This window comes from Lissotriton helveticus, chromosome 3_1 (assembly GCF_964261635.1).
Source record: "Lissotriton helveticus chromosome 3_1, aLisHel1.1, whole genome shotgun sequence".
NCBI classification, from domain to species: Eukaryota; Metazoa; Chordata; class Amphibia; order Caudata; family Salamandridae; genus Lissotriton; species Lissotriton helveticus.
This window is the reverse complement of record NC_136061.1, coordinates 1866356372-1866381110: the sequence shown is the minus strand read 5'-3', so window position 1 is coordinate 1866381110 and position 24739 is coordinate 1866356372. Positions and strand designations below refer to the sequence as shown.

At 42.8% G+C, this 24739-nt stretch overlaps 1 protein-coding gene across 2 annotated transcripts in view; it reads right to left on the bottom strand.

The window, feature by feature from the left end:
* The window catches only part of LRRC56 (leucine rich repeat containing 56), a 650173-nt gene that overhangs the window by 310050 nt on the left and 315384 nt on the right, over positions 1-24739 (bottom strand). For both annotated transcript variants that reach the window (XM_078682840.1, XM_078682841.1), the window contains one exon: positions 2633-2810. In XM_078682840.1, the coding sequence (XP_078538966.1) occupies positions 2633-2810 (178 nt within the window). The remainder of the gene's footprint in view (positions 1-2632; positions 2811-24739) is intronic.

Genomic DNA, 24739 nt, shown 5'->3' with positions numbered 1-24739 from the left:
GGTTGGGTGACGCAGAGACTGTCCCATGTTGGAAAAGACGTTAGGAGCTAGAATCACAGCGTTATTGATGACAGATATGCAGGAGGGTGGCACGGGAAACATCCTTTAAAACGAAAATTTTACAATGCAGTGCTTTTACTACGCAGGTTTTACAACGAAAACCATTACAACGCATTGCGCTGGGGGGCGCTCTAGGATAGGGAATAGATTTAATTTACTATCCAAGACCTTCCCTAGTGTCCACAGGGACTGGAGTTGGAATAGTAAATTAAACTATTCACTATCCAGCACCCCAAAGCGCTATGCGTTGTAAAGGTTTGCGTTGTAAAAAACGCTTTGTAACAGCATGCGTGGTAAAAGCATGCGTTGTAACGTCATACATCCGGGTGGCACAGCTCTGACATCCATGATCATGAACATGCACCGACGTGGCTGGTTGTGGGTGGGAGGTATGACACAGTTGCGTAGCACTGTACTTGTGGACTCAAGTTGGTCACTTTATAGAAGTTTTTCTTCTCAACATAATCAAGAATCTTGCAATGTACGCTGGGCCAAACCGTTGTTTTGATGCCTGCACAGAATATATGTCAAATGCCGTAATAATACGGGCGGTAAGGAGGCAACTGCCTTTGGTAATCCTGAATCCATACTGAAATTGTCATTTGCTGAATTCGACGGTTCTATGATGTTATAACGCATGCTTTTACCCCGCATGCCATTACAGCACAAATGTTTACCCCGACTTGCTGTCGGAGTGCGCTGTATGTTGGAATAGTATAATTTACTATTCCAACTCCAGTGTTTCAACTGTAGAGAAGGTGTTGGAGTTAAATTCAACACCTTATATCCCCTGCAACAAGTCACTTGTGTTGTGACGGCACGCAGGATAAAAGCATGCGTTGTAACGCATGCTTTGCAACAGCTGTTTCCCGAATACCACATATGAGATATGCACCTGCTGTAATCAGAAGCAGATGATATGCTGTTTACAGTATTGTCATATGAGCTGTTACTGTAAGAGATAACCACCAAAATGCAATAAAGAAAAAAAGCCAGTGCAAGAGCTTTGGTGTGATGTCCATGAGCCGGCAAAAGGAGCATGGCCATTGGGTGTCATTTCATGATGGTGAACACTACAAACTGAAGGGGTCTAATGTGGAAGAACGAGGATGCCTCCAAGTACAGAGCAGAACCAAGTGGGAAGATCAAGAAGATCTCAGAAGAGATACAAGGTCAAAAGGAAGGGGAAAGAAAAAATCATGGTGGATCTCTTCTACAGCCTTATAATGATGCCCTTAAGATGTGGAGATGAGTTAAGGAGGGTAGCAGCATACAGAAAGCGTGACAGCCTGTCAAGCAGTTCCTACAAAGTGGTAATGGGTGTAGGATTCAAGGCGCCCCATCCCAGGGGAAAGAACTATGAAAAGGAGCATGGTGTGACGGCCAGCAGAGGCAGGGAGCTAGGGTGACTCTCCGAGCACTTTCGTCAAGTAATTAAATTCCCCTTGGGCGCCTTAATATAAAAAACATAAATATGCACAAAAACACAAACATAAATATAAATACACCAATTACCATTCATGTGATACCACACCAGAGAAGCAATGTAAGGGAAACAATTTTTATGAAAATATACTGCCCAATTTATTCATATTAAAACAAAGTACAATTGTTAAAAATTAATTAATCATCAAGGAAACAACTCATTTTCACATTTCTAATTAAAACATACATTAACATAAAGGGACCGACCTTTCAAAGAAGGAACAATTTCAATTCCTATTAGTAAAAAGGAGATACCAATAATGAAATCAATTCAGCGTAACGTCAGAATTGCTGTCAAACAGTGTTAAATGTATTCCTCCTTTACTTCTAGCATCGACCCGTTTCGGTGGGCACTTATGATAAAACCACCTTCATCAGGAAAACATATATTGCCATCCCAATCAATTCTGTAATTAAAAAAAAAATCTTAAAAGAAACAACAAAGACAGCTAGGTTAGAGAAGTTTAAAATGTGCATGTCTGGCTGGCCATCCCAAGACGACCGGCTAAAGAGACATGCACATTTAAAAGAGTACAGCTCCCTGCAGCTTCCACTCTGCAGAGCGGACCTAGTCCCTCCTTACACATAGCTCAAGACACATTGCTGAAAAATAAAACGGTACAAAATAAACTTAATTACCGTTTTATTTTTCAACTGTGGGGCGACGCTCCTCCGCTCAAATGGTGGGTTTGTTTACAGGCCTGCTATTGACATAAACGGTCTGTATTCTCAGAAATCCCTGTTAGAACCATTGCACTGAGGAACAAAACCGTATACGACCTTGTTCATAATTATCTACAATGCAGAAATATTAATGAGACTCATTGAAATTAACCTTATTTCTGGCATGTAACATATGACATATATCACTATCCCATTTCCAGACGCATCTTTGTACAGAAACCTATCTCTATACAAATTAAGAAGGTTTTCCAACATATCAATGCATCCTTTGTGACTCACCCAACAGCTGGAATCACTTAATGATCTAAAGGTTTGCCACTTCTCAATACAAAACATGGGGTTTAAGGGCAATAGAAAATAAGCAGATTTTCAAACCAGCAAATTGACTTATATGAATACATACCACGTTGCACATCATCTTCAACTATGTTGCCATCCTTAATGGACTCCTTGACCATAAGCCAGTCTTCATTTAGGACATTAGAAGGACGACGGCAGATCTGGTCCACAGGCACTTCATCCAAATATTTCAAATGAGGGATGAGTTTTCTCACTTCTGCTCGGTAATTATAATCTTCTGTCTGAAACATAATTCACACAAATCTATAAATTTTGTGGCTAAGGTTTGCAAGGGTAACACAATCAGATCTAGCCTTGAAGCCAAACAGCTTGGATAGCATTGGAAGTCTATAAATAATACAAAGCAATGTAAATCACAGGGATAGCCTTTAGTACCGGGAACACAAACAAGCATTGGCATAGCCAATAGGTCTCGCTTTTGGGACCTTATAAGTCTTTAGTTATGCAGCACAATATCCTTGGTGCAACAACATTAACTGTTACATGACTATACACTTATAAGGTCCCAAAGGCGAGACCTATTGGCTATGCCAATGCTTGTTTAATTTTAGCCTTTAACACACATGCTTTTACTACGTATCTCGTGGTAAAGGTATCGTGGGAAAGGCCATTCGTGGTAACCACGCATGCGTTGTAATACATGCGAGGTTAAGTTATGTGTGGAAACGGCCGCGTTGTAGTAGCCGTTTCCCTCAATAAATAGCTACAAGATATTTGTTAGAGAGACCTAAAAAGCTCACGGGGTATTTTACAGACTTAAGGAGATACTAAAAAGGTACAATGCTACAAAAGAAAACACCAGAGACAAAACCCATTTCCTGCCCAAATTCAGATTGCTGCCTAGGAACGTGAACAATGTTAAATCTGTTTTGTGACGCTGCATGGCGCAACTGCAGAAACATTGTAAAAGGCAAGTCAGCACTCTAGTTGGTTCTTAGAGTAGCCAAATGAAACCCTTACCAGCTCTGGAAATAAAAAAGGGACGACCACGGCACCGTTGTTAAAATTACAAGATTTCGGGGAACTGGATCTGTGGGAGACCTTTTAAACACACTGAAGGAATGTAATTAACACACTTACGCCAAGTGTTGTTTGATCATTTTGCTACATATACTTTCAAACACTTTTTAGGTTTCGCCTGGCGTTTACTGCGCAAGCAGTATCGCGCAGGCGAAAACTTTTGTAAACAAGTATGGGGCTTCGTTCCGCCTCTCTGTCCCATTGGCTAGCTCCATAAATGGAGGCTAGCCATTGGAACAGAGATGCGTCACTCATTCCCCGAGCAGATTCGTGGGCGTTCCCACGATTTTTACTCATCCCGCCCATTTTCGGGCGTCATTGCGGCGGTGGGCGGATGTTATTTTTTTTCTTCGTATCGGCATGTTTGTTTCATTTCAAACATGTGCTTTGCAGGGGTGGGCTGCGCGATTTCACTTTGCAAGAGTTGCTAGCAGGTAAGCGGCATATTTTACTATTTTTGTTATCCCGTTCCCGCCCCCCCTCCCGCTGTCCGTCCCAACCCCCCGCCCCCCCCCCCGCACTACCATTTCCCGTGAGGCGACTGAATATGTGGCTGTATCTCAGCGGAAGCACGAAAGAGATGCCGAGGATTACGTTTATTAGCCACTGCATGTGTTTTCACAATAGCGTGCTGTTCTTGAAGTGGTAGTTTTCCTCAACGCAGTGGTGTAAACAAAAGTCCCGCGGGGTTCTCCAGGGGGCATCTTCTGGCTGTCTCAGATCCCAGAGCTGAGATCTTCGGACTGAGTTCGGAGCGAGCCGTCCCCCAGTTTGGTTACATCACTACCTTAAGGGCTACAAATGATCCTTTGCGGTATAGCGCCCTGACACTGTTTTGGGCTTGTTCGCGCTTTTTAAAAACGTAGTACATTAAACAAATCTTTATGCGCGGGGTCAACACGCCTTAGGAAAGATTGAGGGCTTTCTTCGTGGCATGTTTCTCTTTGAGTGGATTCCATTTTATGTGGGGCTTTTGGCGAAGCCCGGCGACGGGTCCATTTTGGGTATTCAAGATCTCGAGTGCTGGCCAGTGCGCTTCCTTAGCAGGTTTATGGATTGCCCTCTGTGATTTAAAATCTTAACTGGTGAATTTCCACTGCTTCGGAAACATGTACCCTGCTGACTGCGTTTTCCACAGCTCTGGCGACATCCTCTTGGACGCTATATACCCAACAATAAATAAACGGTGGCCTGCTGTGACTGCCATGCGACATGACTTTTGTGCGTGCCTTCCCAGCCATCAAATCTCAAAAGCTTCGGCCAGATTTTACGTTCTGCAAAGCGTTTTGTATAACTGAAATCAAGCACCCAGGATTAGCGCATTGAAGTAATCCCCGCGCTCGAGACAGCCCCACCCCCTCGCCGTCAGAGGGGATATAAATCTGGGTGCTTATAAAAGGCCTCCTGTGGCGCTCTGGGATGTGTATGCAAGGAGGCATGTTAGTATAGCTATGCATGAAAATAACGAATCTCGGCCATATTGCGTTTCCAGCCACCTAACTAGACTCGTATGGGACCTATTGACTAGTGTTTGTCGGGGCAGACTGGCCGCTTACTGGGGTGAATGAGTGAGTTGGGTTGTAGTGTCACTGGTTACAGAACTATGAAATTACATGCACTATTATTGCAAGTGCGGTGTTAAAATATATATATATATTTATATTCTGAAACGTACATTCGTGCAAGGAAGATGGTGAAAGACATTGCCACTTTGATCAGGCCCATAGAATTTAGTTCTTCAATAAAGTGCAGTGAGCTTTTATATGATATATCTGGTGCTCTACTGCAGGCACGATGTGCTCTTGTTGGACCAAAGGCCTGTTTTCTCAAACATGAGCAATTTAGTATTATAATCGAATTAAGCTCGTAGATTTGTCAAAAGTACGGAGTCTGGTGATACTCCACTCCATTAAACACACATGCATCCGGAGTCTAGTTAACATCCATTTTGCACAACTGCTAATTTGTGTGGTGCTGCCTAACCCCTGCTTAATGATGTTAGAACCCAGATATCAGCAAACAGTTGTTTATTGAAGGGTTACTAGTCAGATGCAAGTTGGCCTCATTTCTGATGAGAATACTTTGAATTTTGTAGAGGACTTCTGCAGAACGAGGTTTCATTAATACTTAGAGTTGGCAATGCACTCGCCTCAGTCATTTGTTAATCTTCTGAACTTGTGTCTCATCTAGCAGACTGGTTGGACCGTATTTCTTCAGACTGTTTGCGAGAGATTAAGCTATTGGCATTGTAAATGGCAATGCCATTTATTTATCTGTTTTTAAAACCAACACATAAATAAAAAATTTGTCATTTACAATGTCAATAGCTGTAACTTTTACAAAGGCGAAACCGTTGCATTGTAAATGCTTGTTATTCAGTGTGTTTAACTCTATCAAGTGTAATTAACTTTGTGTATGTAATATATTTTAATGATGTGCTAGAATAGTCATATTAAATAAACATTTGTTATTCATAACGTACTTCTTGGCAGCCTGATAGTTCTTTAACAGTCGCTCGGTAGTTGAAAGCAGAGGGTAGGGTCGACAAGACCCAAGATTGCGCCGCGTGTACTAAGAGTCAGACGCTTGTCCGTCTTCTTTATTTACAGTACTCAATGTCTCGGTCTGTGCCCTGCTTGGCAAGGTGGTGAAACACTGGTAGAGCATAATTAGAGCCTGGGTTGAGGGCATCACCGCAGGCGAGGGAGCACGGAACACTGCACTCATGGCACAGAAAAGGCGCCGGATCCCCCGTAGGACTCAGCGCAAGGCTCCTGCCCGAGCATCGGTGGAGAGGGACAGTGACAGTGGGGGGGAGTTCGAGGTGCCGGAGGAGGATGCAGTGGGTGAGGTGAGTAGCAAAGTCGTCATGGGCCCAGGCAATCAATTGCCCCCACCAAATAAAGTAAGCCACCTGGAAGGCATTGCCGCAAAGAGCAGCTCATCATGTCTAGGAGTTTCCGCGGAACTGAAGTCACCAAAATAAGTGACCATATTAGTCGTATACATATTGCCTCGTGTTTTCAAGTTTCCATTTTCTGGTCTTTTATATAACAAATTAGGCAATCTGAGATTTACAATCTTGAGTTTCTTTAAGTGTTCTGTTGAGTAAACATACTTGGGGGAAACATTTTTAAAAAAGGAAAGTCAATTTTGGACATAGGACACTTAGAAGGACTTGTAGCTGTTCAAGGCACATTGAAGTAACCAAGGCGCCCGGGGCAGCACAGGAAGATTGAAAGAAGATTTGGCACAGAGGGAAAACAGCTCAGCACAAGGCATGCAGTATGGCACAGAGAACCTCCACAGTGCAGGGTTGATTTTTGTACCACCGGTCCCACTGCAAAATGTGTAACTACGTTCATAGAAGTGAGAAAGTAGCAGCGGAATAGTGGGGGAGAAGGTCATTGTTAATGTTTTGTAGGATTCTCAAGGCTAAAGCGGTGACATGATGGGTTGCCAGACTGTTTCCTGTAGACATGCTGCCGTGTTTTTGGTCTTGGACTTTTGCTTATTTGCTGCATTTTGAAAGTGGCAGTCTTTCGGGTCTACTTGATCACAGAGGGCAAATGTACACAGTGATAATGGTTTCTTAATGGAACAAGCAAATGGTGCGCGCGAAAGTGATCTTGAGCAAGACGTGCGGTCGCGACCGAGAGTTGTGTGTGCGCGCGCGCAAAAACGAAAAAAAAGAAAAACAAGCTGTGAAACGTTCAAAGTAAGGCAGCAGTGATAAATGGAAAGGAAAGCCGATATAAAGAAAAGCAAAGCTACCATTAAAATGAAAGTGCGACATGGGGAGGCCGTGGGCAGCAACAGCAGGGGTAGGAGGGGGAGGGGAAATGGGAGACACGGCCTCGCGGCCGTGAAAAGTGTGAAGAACGCGGCCGCGAAATGAAAGCCTTTGATGCAGCAGGGGGCGGAGTGGGCAACAGATGTCTGGCTTTGATGTGGTGATGCGAGGCAGGTAGGCAGGCGCATAGAAGCGCGTTCACTAGACCACATGCACTTCTTGAAATCCGCTTTTTTGAGAGCTTAGTTTAGCCTTAGTTTAGCCCCTATAGTCTTGCCTAATAATCCCTGCGGGATATAATAGGCGAGCCCTAAAAACGTGGAATCAGTGCTAGCTATAAAACCGTCCTACCCATCCTTTTGTATACAATTCTTCACTTCTCTGTTGCCCTCACTCCTTCGAAACTAATTTATTTTGAGATAAGGCCCCCCTTTTTCTCACTTCCCAAATGATCATTTGTGACTTCCACCTACAGCATCTACTGTAAAATCGTTATTTTCAAGACAAATAAAAGAGTTTAGGGATGACAAATCTTCTCTATGGCGTTTGTAACAAACCTTCAGCCTGCACTAGTTGCAGCTTCGTCAGCCGTTGTTTAAAAATAGTGGTTCTGTGTGCTTTTTGTAATGTGAGAAGCTCACTGAAGAAACTTCAGGCTATGAATCAATATTGGCTTGGTAACACGTTAGAAGACACTGTGTTTATCATAAAACTCTCAAGGAAAGAAGTGTGGGCTGTGTGTGTCTGCTGTGTGAGCACCTGAAAAAAGAAGTAGGTTGTAGCTTTCAATGGATTTTGCGCATTAGGCCAAGAGTATTCTATGCTTGCATCAATTAGGCACTGACTTTTTTTTACTATAATTCTATTTTGATGATAACGTTTTCAGTGTAAACCCATAGCATTGTTCAGAATAATCAAAGAGAAAGTACAATCACCATACACGAATTCTAACAGTAATTCGAATGTATTCAGTACAAACCCTTTTAAGCCCTCCCCCCCATTAACACACCCCAACAGTAACAAACAGAGTAGTTTCCCTCACATACACATAGCCTCTAGACCAAGATCGCAGTGTATAAAATAAAAAGGCCCAACTCTGTTGTGTTAGGATATAAGTGTCCTTCCTGGGGACAGCTAACTAAAGTCTGCCCCCAAAGCATAATAAAACCAACTTTATCTGACTCTAGTATGCCCGCTTCTCCTTCCTGAGGTCTTTTTCTTTGCTTTCAGATATTTTTATTATGTTTACCAAAGAAAAAAGAAAACAAGCATTTGCAATGCAATAGGTCTCGCATTTGCAAGGTTTCAGCTATTGGCATTGTAAATGACAATGCCTTTTTTTTATGTGTTGTTTTTTTAAGACAGATAAACTAAAGGCATTGTCATTTACAATGCCAATAGCTTACAACTCTCGCAAATGCGAGACCTATTGCATTGCAAAAGCTGGATCTGTGCCCCATACACAGATCCAGTTTAGGTAGTTTAGAAACGAAAGGCATTTCTCCTTCATAGTCACATCATAATATCCTCTCAGGCTCCGGTCTCGACTGTTGACTAGTCAAGATTGACTCCAGCATTGACCATTACAACCCATAGTTATCATGCCTACGTGAATCTAATATTTACATATGCTAGATGCACGTCTGTAGTGTTTCTACGACATTCAGAGCGCACCTAACTACAATAGGTGACTCCACAGGTTGGCGCTCAAGTACAATTCCATCATCTATAAATTACATAAAAAACATAAATTCTGCACCCTACAAAAAACGACCTCGACAAAAACAAATGTCTCCTGCTAGGAAATGATCACCTCTAGTGGACTGACACTATTATGACACCAACAATTCCACTGTTGTGATCAACTCTTCAGAGAAGGCACCCCACACTCTGAATTCATACTTGCAAAAAGTGAGAAAACTATCTGATATTCAATGAAACTACCTATCTCCTCATGCAAGCCGCAGGGTTATATCACGCTGCCAGGCATCTATTGCAAGACACTGCAACAAAGAGAAGTTTATTTCCCCTGACCACAAGTACTCTCAGGAAGGTGTGCTTGCAAAACCTTAGATTAGGTTAATTCCCTTAAATCTTCTGGGCCACAAACATTCAGGGATCTATTTTTGTTGTACACCTTGAAATAGGATTGGTTTGAAGTCACTTCCTCGACGAGGAAAGCAAACAATGCCAGAAGCAGCATAGCATGTAATAAAATGAAAAATACGATAATGTGGATAAACATATGAATTCAAATAAATATTTGCTGACACATCCAAGGAGCGAGCACACACTCCATATTAACTTAGGGTAGATTATTGGTCTTGTGGTTCCTAGCCTGATGTAGAATACGGTGACCAGAATTCTAATGAAAACTTTCAAACTCAACCAAATTCTGTGACCCTGGACAACTTACCTAATCTATCTATGTTTCAGATCCCTCAGTTGCCAAATGTGTTTGGCCTCTCATCCGTGATGCGACCACAGTGGGCAATGCTGAGGTACCGGAGACTAACGAAGACTCACCGGTTCCAGCCGCTATCTTACGTCGATCTGCTCATGCACACTACGGGCCGGGATACCAAAGCATTCAAACCCGGTTGGTTTGAAACTACCCACGTGTGAAAACACGCACGCGTGCGCCTCACGCAAAGGGGTGGGGGCGGCCAAAAGCAGGCAGCGTTTCCCTTGCGGGAGCGTGCAACCATATGGTGCCACCATATGGCGCTGTGCGCTCCCGCAAGGAAATCGCCAAAACGTGCACGCATTGTATTGAAAGCAATGCAACGCTTGCATGTTTTTGCCTGGAAAGCTGAAGCGATCTCAAGAGGTCTCTTTCCTATGCAGCGGATGAGGCCTGCGTAGGCGAGACCTAAAAAGTAGACAAGCAGATCTATGTTATGGAATTCACATTAGAATCTGATACCATACATAAAGTGAGGAGAGCGCATCTAAGCATATGTAACAATGGATGCAATTGGAAATGTATCCTAGATCGACCAGTTATAGCTGAACAGATAAAGGTAATATTATAAACATAGAGGGTCAAAGATCTATCTGAAAGTCGTTTGAGTCGCAGTGAGATCGTGGTGACCTTTATATAAAAGAAGTGTAAAATGACAATGATAGAAGAGCTCATAGACAGAAGGGAAAGAAGTGGGAAAACAGGAGAAACCTCAGAGAAAGAAGGGGCAGAAGAAGTGAGGAAAAGAGGGAGAGAGAGGTTACACTGAGTCTGGCTGATAGAACTAACACTAATTGTGGTCGGGTCCCACGGAGTGCTCCGCAGAGGTCGAGAAACACTGATCATCTTCTATAGGTAGGGAACAGACTTTATGGAGGTTTGCTTTTCTGTAAATATTATGGAACAAGAGGCACTGTGTAATGTTGCTTACAGGATGTTGTCCGTGCTTCTGAGCACAACAAGTTCCACCATTTGTCAAAGGAGCTTGTTGTTGTTAAAATCCAGTTTGAAAGCATTGTCTTGGTGCCCAGAGGCAGGAGAAGGTCAATCAACACGAAGGACTTTTCAGTAATATCTGCTGCATAAGGATTTGCATGTAGCCCAAAGCAACGGTTAAGAAATCGATTTCTAAAGCTACGGCAGTTATTTCGTGTATCAGTGTCTGTAGCCTTTCCCATAGTGGACGGGCCATCTTACAGGTAAAAAACATATCATTGAGGGCCCCCACCCCTCCTCATTGGCAATAGGTTATCAGAGGCTCTCAGACGAATCTTATGGAGTCTCGATAGAATCCAATATGACTTGTGAATGGAGCAGAAGCAGGATTGTGCTAGAGCTGGGGGATCGCCATCATTTCAGCCATGTGGTGTCTGGGAACATCTTGTGAAGTGAGGAATTTACGTGAATTTCCCATGTCCATACAAACTATCTCATTACATACCCTTTGGGAGATTCTAAAAATGTATATATATATATGCGATGTAATGTGACCTTTTCTCTGTAGTTACCCTCCAGTCCGGGAAGTTCTGGTATATGCGAAGACCTCAATCCACCCATGCCACTTTTCAATCTCAGAAATGTATAAACATCTATGTTGGGTAGCTCGAAATTTCAGTTGTAGGGATGAAAACGAGATAGGATATGAGCGGGAGCCTAGATCTCCTAAAGAGTTTATGCCTTTCCTCGCCCATGAGCCCTAGAACGCCATCCTCCCATCTAGTTTAGTCTTGCGGTTACGCCAGAGGGAGGCCACAGTGGAGCCGGTCATATCATACTCTGGATGCTTATCAAGCTGTAAAAGAGCCAACATTGTAATCATTAAGACAGTTTCTGAGTGTTCCACAGGGAGCCTGGAAATACTTTGTACAGTGATGGTGTCACTGAGAGGTAAGGGGCACAACAGCTGACCCTCTATGAGAAGCCATGGGGAGGCAGTTCTCAAGCATCCGAAACAGCCATGATCTCTAAGCTATGAGGAATGCCAGCTGATATCGTGGGTAGTTAGGGAGGTTTATACCACCAGAGGATTTCCTAATTTTCAAAGTATTTATAGAAATTCTTTCCTTTCTGTTCTTCCATAAAAAGGCAGATATATACTTATCCACTGATTTAGAAAAAGGTGGGGGAAAGGACCATCGGGAGCATGCTGGCAATAAAATTGACCAGAGGAGCTACTATCATTTTAACGGTATCCATCGACCCCACAGGGCACATTTTCTAGGGACTAAGTATTAGGTAGGTTTTTTATTTTGGCAAAGGGTTTTTTGTTCGTTGATAGATATGGATTGTTTAAGGTCATTGCCAAATTAGATACCTAGGTATTTGATAGCATTCGGTTACCACTTTATATAAAGGTCTTCAAATACCGTAGACGTGCAGTTTACTTTTGGGGGAATACCTCAGTTCTGTCCTTGTTCAAAGAATAACTCGCTACTAGTGAGTACCTTTCAATTTCTTTCAAAATGATTGGAATAGCCCCTGGAGCTTCCTCAGTGAACAAGAAAGAGCATGTCTTCGGCAAAGACTGCCACCACTTGTCTACCTGAACTAAAATTAATGCCTATGATAGCTGGGTTGTCCCTGAATGAGGAAATGAATAGTTTGAGGACCAAATAGTAGGAACAGGGGTGAAAGCGGACAGCCCTGTCGAGTCTCCTGGGTCAGCATAAATGGATGAGATAGATCACCACTGACCCTGACCCTCGCTGTTGGGTTTTAATATAAAGCCATGATAATATACCTAGATGGTATCTGTGTAGGACTGCCTGCAGAAAGGACCAGGAGACCTTGTTGGAGTCCTTCTCTGCATACAGTGTGAGGGCGGCAGTAGGTGGGTGTGTTAATTTTGCTTTTTACAGGACGTAGCAAAATGTTCTGATGTTGTATAAGGAATCCAGTTTGCGAGCTAGCTCCCAGGTTTTGTATTACTGAATCCAAGCTACGGGCAGGAATCTAAGTGTATAGTTTACAGTTGAGATTGATGAGAGAGATCAGTCTGTAGTTTTTAACATTTAAGTAGTATTTCCCTTCCTTTGGGATTACTATCATTGTAGCCTCGGTAGCCGAGCCACCAATGAAGCCTGAGGTAGCATATTGGTGGAATACCGTATGGAGTGGCCCTATCACTTTGTCAGTGAAGGTTTTGTAGAATTTGACTCATTACCAATCTAAGCCGGGGCTTTCCCAGATTTGAGAGTGTTTATCGTTGATCTAATTTCATTTTCGACGATGGGCTTGTTAAAATCATGAGCTTCTTCTTTGGATAACAGAGGGAGGTTACAGGAGTCAAGGTATTTATTCACTGCAGACAGGAGTATAGGCTTGTTGGAGTTATATAATCTCGAAGAAAATGAACCAAAGGAGTGAAGGATACCTTGTGTTGCTAAGATAACCTTCTCCTCAGAGTTCTGTATAGCTGGCATGAGTGTCTTATTTTTCGTGAATTTTAGATAATTCCCCATGGCTTTCCAGACTCTATTTCTACTGCAGAATTTCCCCACGTTTGCAATATCGACCCATTTCCATGCTCTGACTTAAAATTTGGTTATATTCGTATTGTTAGGCACATAGTTTAGATAGGATGTCTGATCCCCTGGTGTGCCTCAGTTGTTTGTCCAGAACCTGGATTTCCGTTTTTAGTCATTTGAGTTGTTCAGAGATAGCTTTATTTTTGTTCGCCATCTGTTACATCATAATGCCTCTTAACGTGGCTTTTAGTGAGTACCATCTTGTGATTGGGGATGTGTCATCTGAATTGTTCTCTCTGAGGAAGTTGTCAATAATAGCCTTTGCTATTTCTTCTCTATTGCTGGCATCCTCAAGTAGGTCATCATTTAAGAGCCACTGGATTGGAGGAAAGGTATGGTTATTAAGGGTGAATTCTAGTTACACGCAAGCATGGTTTGAAATTACTATTGGCTGTCTTTTTGGAGAGTGTGATAGTTGGAGTAAGCAGTTACTAACCATTAAATAGTCTACCCTAGAGAAGTAGTGGTGTGGAGATGAGTGGAATGTGTAATCGCTCCCTGCGGATTATTTTGTCACCATAAATCAGTTAGCTTATTGTTACTAGAGCAGATTCTCAATTGTTTCTGAGAGTTGTTACTCATTAATTTATGAACTGATATTCTCTCGATGTTGCCGTCCATAAGAAGATTGAAGTCTCCTCCCGTTATTATCTCAAGGGTGTCTGGGAATTCTGGGAGTTGTTTATCTAGGTCTTCCCAAAAGTCTACTGCGCTATCATATGGTGCACAAATATTAACATATATATACTTCTAGATCCCATTTCTTAATGCTGGATATGAGCCATTGCCATATTGGTCATTCGTGTGTGATTGCATAGAAATATCCGATTTTTTACATATTAGGGTGAGACTCCCACTTTATTTATGTGGTACAGAAATCTCAATTAGAAAAACTGATGACTTCTATGTGAATATGCCACACGTCGTCATCTCCCAGTTCTACAAAACCTGCTGAGCTGCCAAAAACAGACCGGACTGCGTCTGGTTACTTCGTGCATGATGATGACTTCTCATCGGATTCAAGTGAACCAGATTTGTCCCCTCGCCCCTCTATTTCAGGCTATGAGTGTACACTCTATATCTTTGGCTAAAAAAAGATACTCTGTTGTTCCTTGGATACATCTTTGGATTACAATCAGATTACTATTCCTGGTCCTCTGAATTGGTTTGGTGACTGTCTTTTTTCCTACTCCTGAACAGACACTATCTGCCAGAAAGCTCTGCAGTACAACTTGTGAACTTGGTTCTGAAAGCACATGCATCATCGCACCGTGAACCAAGGGACCTGTCCCTGGTGAACATTACAGAAGTTCCAGTTCCAGTTCCAGAAGGATGATGTATATGGTACTAATGAACCTTTACAAATTCCATATTTGTTTAAAATTTCTTTAAATGATATCATCACCTCCAGCCCTTTCCTTGATGCTTGGGACATTGAAACTGTGCATATTTTACTTGCAGATCCAGAGCAATCAGTTGCATTTTCTAATGAGATGTATGATAGTATAATTTTGGCGACATCCTTTGTTATCAACATTATGGTCCCCATTTTTTACACAAAGCTAGTATCGCATGCGGTTTACAATTACATTCAATGATAAAACAGCCCAACGCCGACAAAAGTTGGTTCAAAAATGTTTGGACAAAAGTTTGCTTATTTTTCTTGTTTTTACACATCAGACCCAGCCTCTTATTAATATAGGCTTGCACTTACACCAGCAAAGAACAAATATGCTAACAAACTCCAAGCTGATATGCTCTGCTTTCTTTATTTCCCAACTGTCTGTACAGGGTTTTGACATTTTAGAAAGATACCATAGACACAAAATCTGTCTGGGAGACAAAAGATTGGCAGGTTCAGGGAACGGAGGCCTTATTTAGAGCAAGCATGCCCCATACCACATCATATCACTTTCCTAAGTAAAATAGTGCACTAGAGTTACTGTCATGGAATGGCCAAGATGAAGGATCTGAATACACCTTCCATTCCAGCATTCTCACGCTTTGAAAACTAGCAGAACTTCACACACAACAACAGTTCTTTCAATTCATCAAATACCAATTGGAAGTGGTGGTTGGTTTGGCCTAGGAACACAAACGGGTGGCAATCTAGATTCCTAGTTGACATCGAAGGGTTTAGTATCAATAGGCCTGTTCAGCGATATGTACAAACAGAACAGTCTGGGGGTGGTGACTACATATAGTGTTGAGAAGTTGTGCCTTGATTGGCTAAAGACCTCAACATTCTCTCAGGTGAAACAACACTTGTCCCTTCTTTCTGATGACATGTATCTCAGGGATTTCTTGTTAGGTCCTCAGAATCCACGGCATAATTTCCAAGCAGGCAATGGTATGACCACATTATCATCCAGAATGTATTCACTGGGCAACATAGTGTCTTCTGCAATGGATATTATACAGTAAGACATGACTATTTTGCACCATGGAAAGTCACAATCAAGGTCCATTGTAATAATGAGCTGGACATTGTAGACACTACATTCTGGCCATGTGCCATGCCATGTGGAAGAGTTGTGGCACTGCGGCCAGGGTGCCTGACTCCGGACCACGGGGTTCACAGTTCAATCCCCGGTGGGAGGTTAGCCCAGCACCATGTGACTCTGGGCAATAGCTCGGCTAATCTTCCCGGCGGCCCCCGCGCCAGGACACCTCTCAGGAGGTAGCTGTTCACTTTACAAATGCTGGTATTTCATATCTTATTTCATTTCATGCCGTTACATCAATACTACAGATTGTAATAGCATGCAGAAATGCAAGGTATACCAAGTTGCACACTGAAAAATTAGACCAATTACCTTTCACTGTGGCTGAGAAACCATCCATAGACTGGATAATCCATGGTTACATCACCGTACCGGTTACGACTTTCCAATTCCAATATTATCTCCAATACCAGCAGGTAGGTAGATATGAAGCGCTGTGGGAAGGTTATGTGCATAAATACTGGGAATTATCGTTCAGATTTAGATGCAGGAATGGGGATACTGAAGTTTTCCTTAGTGGTTCCAACTGTGAGGATGCTTTAAGGGAGTCCTAGTTTGCAAGGACATTTTTCTTCATGGAACATGCAATGCTTCAGTTGCGAACTTTCCCTGTTATCTGAAGGGTTACTCGGCTGCAGTGATTCATCCGGTTTTGAAGCTGCTCAGGAATGGGAGCTATTTGATGCTGAATTATCCAGGCTATTGTGGAATGGACCAGACATCGCTTATACAGTGACGGTTTATTCAATAGTCACTTGTTACACATAAGTATTGTTTCCACCTGCCCAGACAGTTTGGGAGGCAACGGTATGGCCTTCGATAAATGTTTCCAACATATGCTTTGATTCTCTGAGCAAACTGCAAGCCATGCTTCTTCAAAAGGATGTGGCCTTAACTGCAGCCAGAGAGATGTTTGATCTCCAGGTTGCAAGGTCCTCATCTGAGATACAGAAACTAATCCACACTAACTTCCTGCTGCGTTTTTGGGAGCTGGTTCATCATATATTTAATATTTCTGATAAGAAGGGAATAGTGCACTTTTTCAAATGTATCAGCTCTGGACTGGTAGCACCTTTCAGACGATTTTGGGAGTTATACCATCTTTCGTACAATCCATGTAGGGAAGCGTTTTTTGGAGGGCTCCTGCTAGTCATACTGCTTGTGCCGGGAATCCTGATTTTTATTTTCAGTAATGGACGTCCAAGTTCAACTCAGAATGGAGACAGCACTGCGTGTGCTGCAATGCCAAGAGCCCTTGCTACACTGCTTAAGCACACCTCGACTTCGAGAACTAAATGAGCACTGGTTCTTGTCCTTCAGGCCTGCTTGGTTTCACTGCATACAACCTGTTTTTGACTGCCAGCTTTTCAGCCACAAATGCATTTTGGATCTATGCTTAGGATCAAAATCGGTTGTGCCACTTGACACTGAAGTACTAATGGGCCCCATAAAGGCCAATGGGTATCGTTGTCCCCAGCGTATTCCATTGCTGATGAATGCATTCTTTGAGCCACCCTGGGATGCTCTCACTCCTAGTGAAATGGACACCGGCTCTACGATACGCTTACAGGATGCAGTCCCTCCCTCAGCGGCTGCTGTGGGAACTTGATGGAATGACCTGTGCTCTAACACCTGCTTTGAGGTGCACCTTTGGGAACGTTGTCTGCTGTCGCTAGCAACATGATTGTTGCGTCTACAACTCCGAACACATAAACAGTTGACCTTTCCTTGTGGTGGGAACCATTTGGCCTGTTTTTAAAAAACAAAATGAAAATGGATAAACAGCTTCTTGCTTTATTTTTCTAGGCACAGCGGCTTTCTGAGTGCTTTGAATTTCAAATATGTATAATGACTTTTAAAGGCTTTTTGTGAATATTTTAATGGGAAGCTTGCTTTTAGATGATTTTAAAAGTGGTTTAAGACCTTGTTTAGTTTGAGTTATAGCCGGTTGGCTTTTTAGAAAGCTTTTATATATCGACCCTTAGTATAAGGAGTGTGTGTTATTTTCCCGGGTTAGGACTATGTAGTGAAGCTGCTAATTTCTTAAATTGTCCTCTTTTTCACAATAATATTTCTGCCATTAACTTTGGCACATATTTGCATACACGACAATGTCACATTTGTTTCTCTGAAACTACTTTGTTTCCACATCTAACTTCGCACATTAGCACGATGTCTCGAACACCATGTACATGGCCTCTTTACGCACTATGTACAAATGTCATTCTATCTTCATCCACGGGGTGTCAGAGCTATGTACATATCCATAACATCACTAATCTATATTGTACACCGCAAGGTTGCTTTCTATCCCCCTAGCTAGATTAGCAGAAGAGGCACTTCAGCTGACACTGACGTTCTCTACAGGCTGAGATTCGCCATGCAGCAGTCTGACATCTCTTGAGGGGTGTCCAGTTCATGACCAAGATGGGGTCGTTCATTCTCTCTCACCAGGTAATGGGGCTGGATCATCTCTAGGGGAGATTTTTTGCTCTACACCTACACACACTCTAGGCACACGTAGAGTAGGGTTTGCATAGTAGGAGTATGCCTGATTACTGCCTTGTTTATATGCCTGCATATATGCACTGTTTTAGCACTATGGTAGAGCTGTACCCACTATTTACTCTTTTGATGTTCATAATCCCTTTCATCTGCTTCAGTCTACTGATTATCGCAGCACATGTATTCTATACAAGAATAACCTTGGTTCAATAAATATATTGAAAACGTCCCACTGTATATTTCTCACCTGTAAGCATGAGTGACTGAGCGAAAGGTTTGGATCTGTTAACACAATCCCTGAGGGTTCAGGGTTATAATGTTCAGTGGTTGCCAGAAACCTTTGCTCCCTGGTGAGGTTAGGGGGGCTTATGGTGACACTGTGAACTATCTGGTCTCCAGGCCAAGATAAACCGCGGGGATGCCTGGAATCAGTCTAGGTACCTCACCCACAGTTTATGTTGTCTAAACAAACGCACAGGTCCTATGGATTAGTGGGAACTACACCATAACATCTGTAAGAACACGACATCTATATCATCCTGCCTGTTGGTACAATGTGCATTTTAAATCCACTATCACAAATAAATAGCAGGGTTCTCTGCTTTTCTAACAACTTAACCATAATTAATCTTATTACGAAAAGAGCATTGTAAACTGGGTGTGGCTGCCTGCCCATGTTTATGTGTGTAACACTAGACAATGGAGTGCCACAATTTGTGAAGACTGCATCAGAAAGTATGCCTAAGGACAATAGGCCATGATGGACGTTCTCATGTGCAAGATGCCATATTGATAAAAGCTTTCGCCACATATAATATCAGTGAGAGTACTGCAAAAAACGCATGGAATCGTTCACAAACATGAATTGTCCTCACCTTGTTTGGGTTGCGTTTTTCACCGCCCCCATCAGATTTTTTGCCTAGAATAAACAAAGACAGAGTTGCTTTGGCAGTACTGGGTGATTTCAGAATGGAAGTGATAGCAGCAGAGTTAGAGGATTGCTTTTATTGAATTGTTTCGCTTCTTACATCACCGATGAACATCCACTCCTTCGTAAGTGGCTCTCCTCGGTTTGGATACTATGTTTAGCCTTAAATCTGGTAAACTGTTTTTTATCCTGCAGGACCCGACATTCTAAGGAATCAATGTGTTCCATGTGTGCCTATGACACCAAGCTCCACTATCCAGTCGGCAGCAGGCAGATAGATGTGAAATTCTCACAATTTCAATTTGTGTAAATCAGATATCTTTCGGATCCAAAAGGATTCATGGTTTTGTGATTCTACTTTGATACAGACCACTATCGATCCTAGCTGTCGATGATGGGACACACACCGCCATGAGGGATTGCACACTCAGGTGTATGTCATGTATTTCTCCATGAATATCCAAGAGCAGGTTCTACAATGAAAAAGTTGTTCTCATTAACTAAACTAGAATTTGTCCAACATCTGTACTTTACCTATGCTGGTTCCCATTCATACAAAAGAGGTATTTTGGAGGAAGGTGGTAACAGAAAATCTGACCAACCAAATAAGGGTCCCACAGGTGGCGGATATCCCCAGCAGACACATTGGTGATTCAACCGTCAGTTCCCCAAGGCTTGAGGTCTTATTCAAAAGGTAAACTAACACTTTTGGTGCAAGTTCACTATTTTATGCAATTCAAAACCCCCGAGTGTCATTTTACGTGTAGTTACTTTACAACTGCAGAGACTGTTGTAAAGATACTCACGTAAAACTACACACGTAGGGGGAGATTTACTAAGATTGTACGCAGTCTTTGAGTAACAAAAGTGATGCAAAACGGCGCAAAATCTTTTTTTCCCAATTAAGTTTCCAGCGCTGAAAATAACGTAAAAGCACTGCGAAGCAACGCATTGTGCTGCTTCACATTACTTTGCGCCATGGGGGTGTACCAAGGATGGTGCATGGGCATTCCCATGCAACCACTCAATGTTTCTCATGCTAAACCCAATTTACTAAAAACAGTAGACTGGGTTACGTGAGAAAACTGCGCCCTTTTCAACTAGGTGCAAGAAAGCAGAAATGCTTTAATTTCTCCTTCCTTATTGGACTTTGCATGCATGTTGCACTGTGCAGCACGCATGCAAGTGGGGAAAGCTTCGCATTGTGCCTAGCATAGTATTTTGTTCAGGAAGGGCACCCATCCACTACAAAACCTATGCTACACTCATGCACACACCCTAGCGCTAAGGTGTCACGGCAGCTGAAATCAACGCCGGCGCAAAGTAAAGGGGAGGAGAGAGCCATATCTTGAAATATATGGCGCTCTCCTGTTCCATCCCTGTCGCGCAACGCAACGCAGCACGGCCTCGCAGGAGGCTGCGCTGTGTTGCGTGGAGATTTTGTAGATCCCCCGTAGTTTGTGAATATCAAAAAGATAGTAAATTTGCACCAAAAGTTTACTTATCTTTGTGAATAAGGCCCATGGTGTTTACCTCGCAAGAGATGCTGGAGGAGCAGTTGTTCAAGCAAGTGAGACTGCTCTGGAAAATCATTCCTAAATGCTGTCCCATCTTCCTCTACGGCCCATATTACTGTTAAATTGTCTGAATTTTCGTTTTGTGACGCTTGGTGGAACTACTGCCAAACATTCGAAAAACGATAGCCGAAAGAATACATTATATCTGCATTAAGTTCTCTTGTAGCACATTTATTTTTACCGAGAGAGGGACAGGAAAAACAAACGAACCACGAAATGTGAAACACGGATTCTGTGATAAATTACAAAAGCCGAGTTCTGCTCCAACAAACGATACACAGATGAGAGGATAGCAGGCTTGTATGTAAAAGGGATGCAATTGTTTAACGTTTTCTGTGGCCAAACGTACGTGTGCAAACACTAGAAGGCCAAGCTCTTGCTTGTATTTAAGGTTAACATAGTAAGCATGGAGAGTTAATCTTATGATCCTTATGTTATACATTCGGTAGGGGCTTATCATTACCAGTAAACCAACAGTATGCATCCAGTTCACCCACATTTTAAAGATGTGATCTACTCTACGTGGACATATGTGTTGCGGTAACAGTAACAAAAGAAATGCTAAAGCATTAGCATTAAACTTCATTTGAAAAACAATACCAGCTAGTAGCGAATTCACATTGATTTAATGCACTAAAACTTTAGTCAATCAGAGCAGAGACCCTGAAGCACTCATCCCTGCAGAGCCACCAAGCCTCAGATTTCAAGCACAAGTGTACATTTAGAAAAAGAGATATACAATAGGTGAACCTTAACGGGGATGAGGGAGAGTCACAGTTGTTCATTCACAAGGATCACAGTGGGTTTGCTTCTAATCGTAAAATAGTGGTGACCACTAATTTTTTAATACAGGCGATAGAATGTTTTTAATGTAATCACATATAGCATAGCAATAATAATGATGGATGCTGAGAAGGCGTTTTGATTTGGTCAATTGAGAGGCCCTGGGCCTTATTTATGAGGCCGTGCGTCACTTTTACGCTGCCGGTGCGTCACTTTTTGTGACGCACCAGCAGCGTAAAAAATGTGCCTTGTTGCACCATATTTACAAAGTGACGCATCTAGGTAGATGTGTCACTTTGTAAACCCCTGCGCTACATTATACCTACGCCAGGTATAATGTATCCAGGGGGGGCGTTCTGACGCAAGACAGGGTCATAGAAGTGACGCAGTGAAATCTATAAGATTTCACTGCGCCACTTCTAGGACACAAATGCGTCAATTTCTTATGCCTGCCTCACAGCAGGCGTAAGACTGACGCAGGCCCTTTCACATGGGGCTTGCCCCATGTGAAAGGACACATTGCTGGAAATGCGTCACTTTTGTGACACACTCCAGCAATGCGTCACTTTTGCGCCATACAGATACGTCAGAAATACTGACGTATCAGTAACTCCTTGCGCCATGATGCGTCATACTGTAAATATGACGCATCAATGGTGTCGCAAGGAGGGCGCAGTGAAAAGTGACGCATCGCTGTTTTCACACAGCGATGCGTCACTTTTCATAAATGAGGCCCCCTGTTTTTTAGCTTATCTAAATTTGGGATCTCCACACAAATTATTTTGATGCTAACAAAATTATATCAAGAGGCACAGGCTAAGGTATTTGTTAACTCTAGGTTGGCCGATATGGTGGGAATCAATAGAGGCATCCATCAGCGGTGTCTTTTGTCCCCAATAATATTTGCATTTTTTTTATAGCACCACTAGCAGTGAAGATCCATAGCACTGGGGGCATGTGTGCACCAGTAAAGGGCATGTCCAAGTTGATGCTATTCTCAGAGGACATCACTTTGTATTTAAAACCACATAGAGAGAATCTACTGGTGGGTCTCGATATGATTCAGGAATTCACTAGTATTGGTGGGTATAGAATTAAACAAAATAAAAGAGAATTATTGCTCTTCAATGCATTGGCTGCGGATCTTCCAATTTCTCAGTAGCAGCAAGGGAGTTCACAGAGTCTAATACGGTACTTAGGAATATATGTAACTAACAATTTCTCTCAGCTATTTCAGCAAAATTATATGGAAATGCTGAGGAAGATCCAAGTGTTACTGGAAAAATGACCACTTCTTCCCCTGACAGTTATTGGGAGGGCTGTACTTATAAAGATGTTCATTTTACCCCTACTTTTGTTCCTTTTTTCCAACGTACTGATAAAAATGAGTATTCGCTATTTTCAGGAGCTCAATTCATCTATAAGAAGTTTTGTTTGGAAGAAGAAAGCCTCTAGGGTGAAATACTCCGTTTTGCAGTTAAATAAGACTCAGGGAGGCCCGGTGCTGCCCCATATGCAGACTTATTATTATGCGACATTAATGGACACTATGGCAAAGACTATTGGAAGGCAGAGTTGTATAAGATTACTTTTTTTTTTTTTTTTTAAAGAAAATGGTGCGGGAATCTGTGATAAGTTTACCAGACTTTATTAAAGCAGCAAAATTATCCAAGAAACCAGGTGCAAAACACTCCAGGAGTTTGGTAGTGGGGTGAAAGCTCTGTGTAAATCACAGCATATTCCAGAGGGTTATTTGTAATCTTAAATTACTAGGGCCATTATGTAGGGTTAATTTTATCTACAGTCGAGATGCAACTCCGAAATTCTTCGAGCTTTAAGAAGCCAGGTGATTTCGCTTTGAGGGTAAGCGCATTACATAGGAGAAGCTCAGCTAGAGGTGTGGGGCTCAGTGTATTAGCCTTTTTTAGGTCTCGCCTTCGCAGCGCGCATGCGCAGCATAGGCAAAAAGACCTTTTCCTATCGCCATGGCTTTTCAGCCACACACATGCACGCTTTCCATTGCCTTCAATGGCAATGCGTGCACGTGAGGTGATTTACTTGCGGGAGCCTGCACTGCCATATGGTAGTAATTATCGCTCCCGCAAGTAAATCGCGAAGGTCTCCTCCCTGCTTTTAGCGCGCGCGCACACACAACTCCAGGGCTTGTTTTTTATTTTTACTTTGAGCGCAAGGTGCGCGTGAGGCCAATGCTTGTTGTTTTATTGCAGCAAAGCTGAATGTTCTCAAACATCCTTGCTGTTCTGGAAGGTCTACACTTCGGACATTTCCGAGAGGCAGTTGCAATTTTGCAATGCGCTTTTTTTTCTTTTCAGAAAAAAAGGCTGCTCTGTGTGCTGCTCGGATATCATTCTGGATGATTTGCTGACAGAACAGCTGAGCAGAGCAGGGGTGGGCAGATGTTGCACAAGGTTACAGAAACAATAATTCCCGATTTCAGCAAAGCGCGATTACGAGCTGTCACCATTCTTCTATTCACCCTGTCTCTGTCGGTCGCCTCCTCTGACGCTTATTTGTTGGGCTTGGTCAACTAAATACCAGTCAAAATCTGCCTTGGAGACAGAGGTTCCTCACATTTTGAATTGGCTCAGACCATTTTCTGTTTTGCCCAGTTTCCTAGTGTTGCAGCCTAGGAGCGTTGTTTTAACAAGTGACGTAATACCTGCTGGAAGCCCCGGCACTGCTGTGTGGAGGAGGAGTGGTCTCAGCACCCTGAACCATGGAGCGAGCCGCACAACCTCAATCCACCTGGGGCTCAAGTAGTACAGGGCCCCCTGCTGCGTGGCCAGATGCTCCTCTTCCTCATCGACAACGAAAACAGGAGAAGCTATCCAGGGTAGTAAAGAGGGTCCACCGATCCTGTTCCGTTTTTTGTTACCCTCGTCCCGACCGCCACTATAAATCTTTCATAGTTGCGGCCGCACCTCATGTTCCGTTTCTAATCTTTGGTAGCACCTAGCGAGTTTATTCCACCTTGCTTTCCGGCGTTTATGTTAAACACCTTTGTTCTGTCCCTTAACAACCCGTCGAG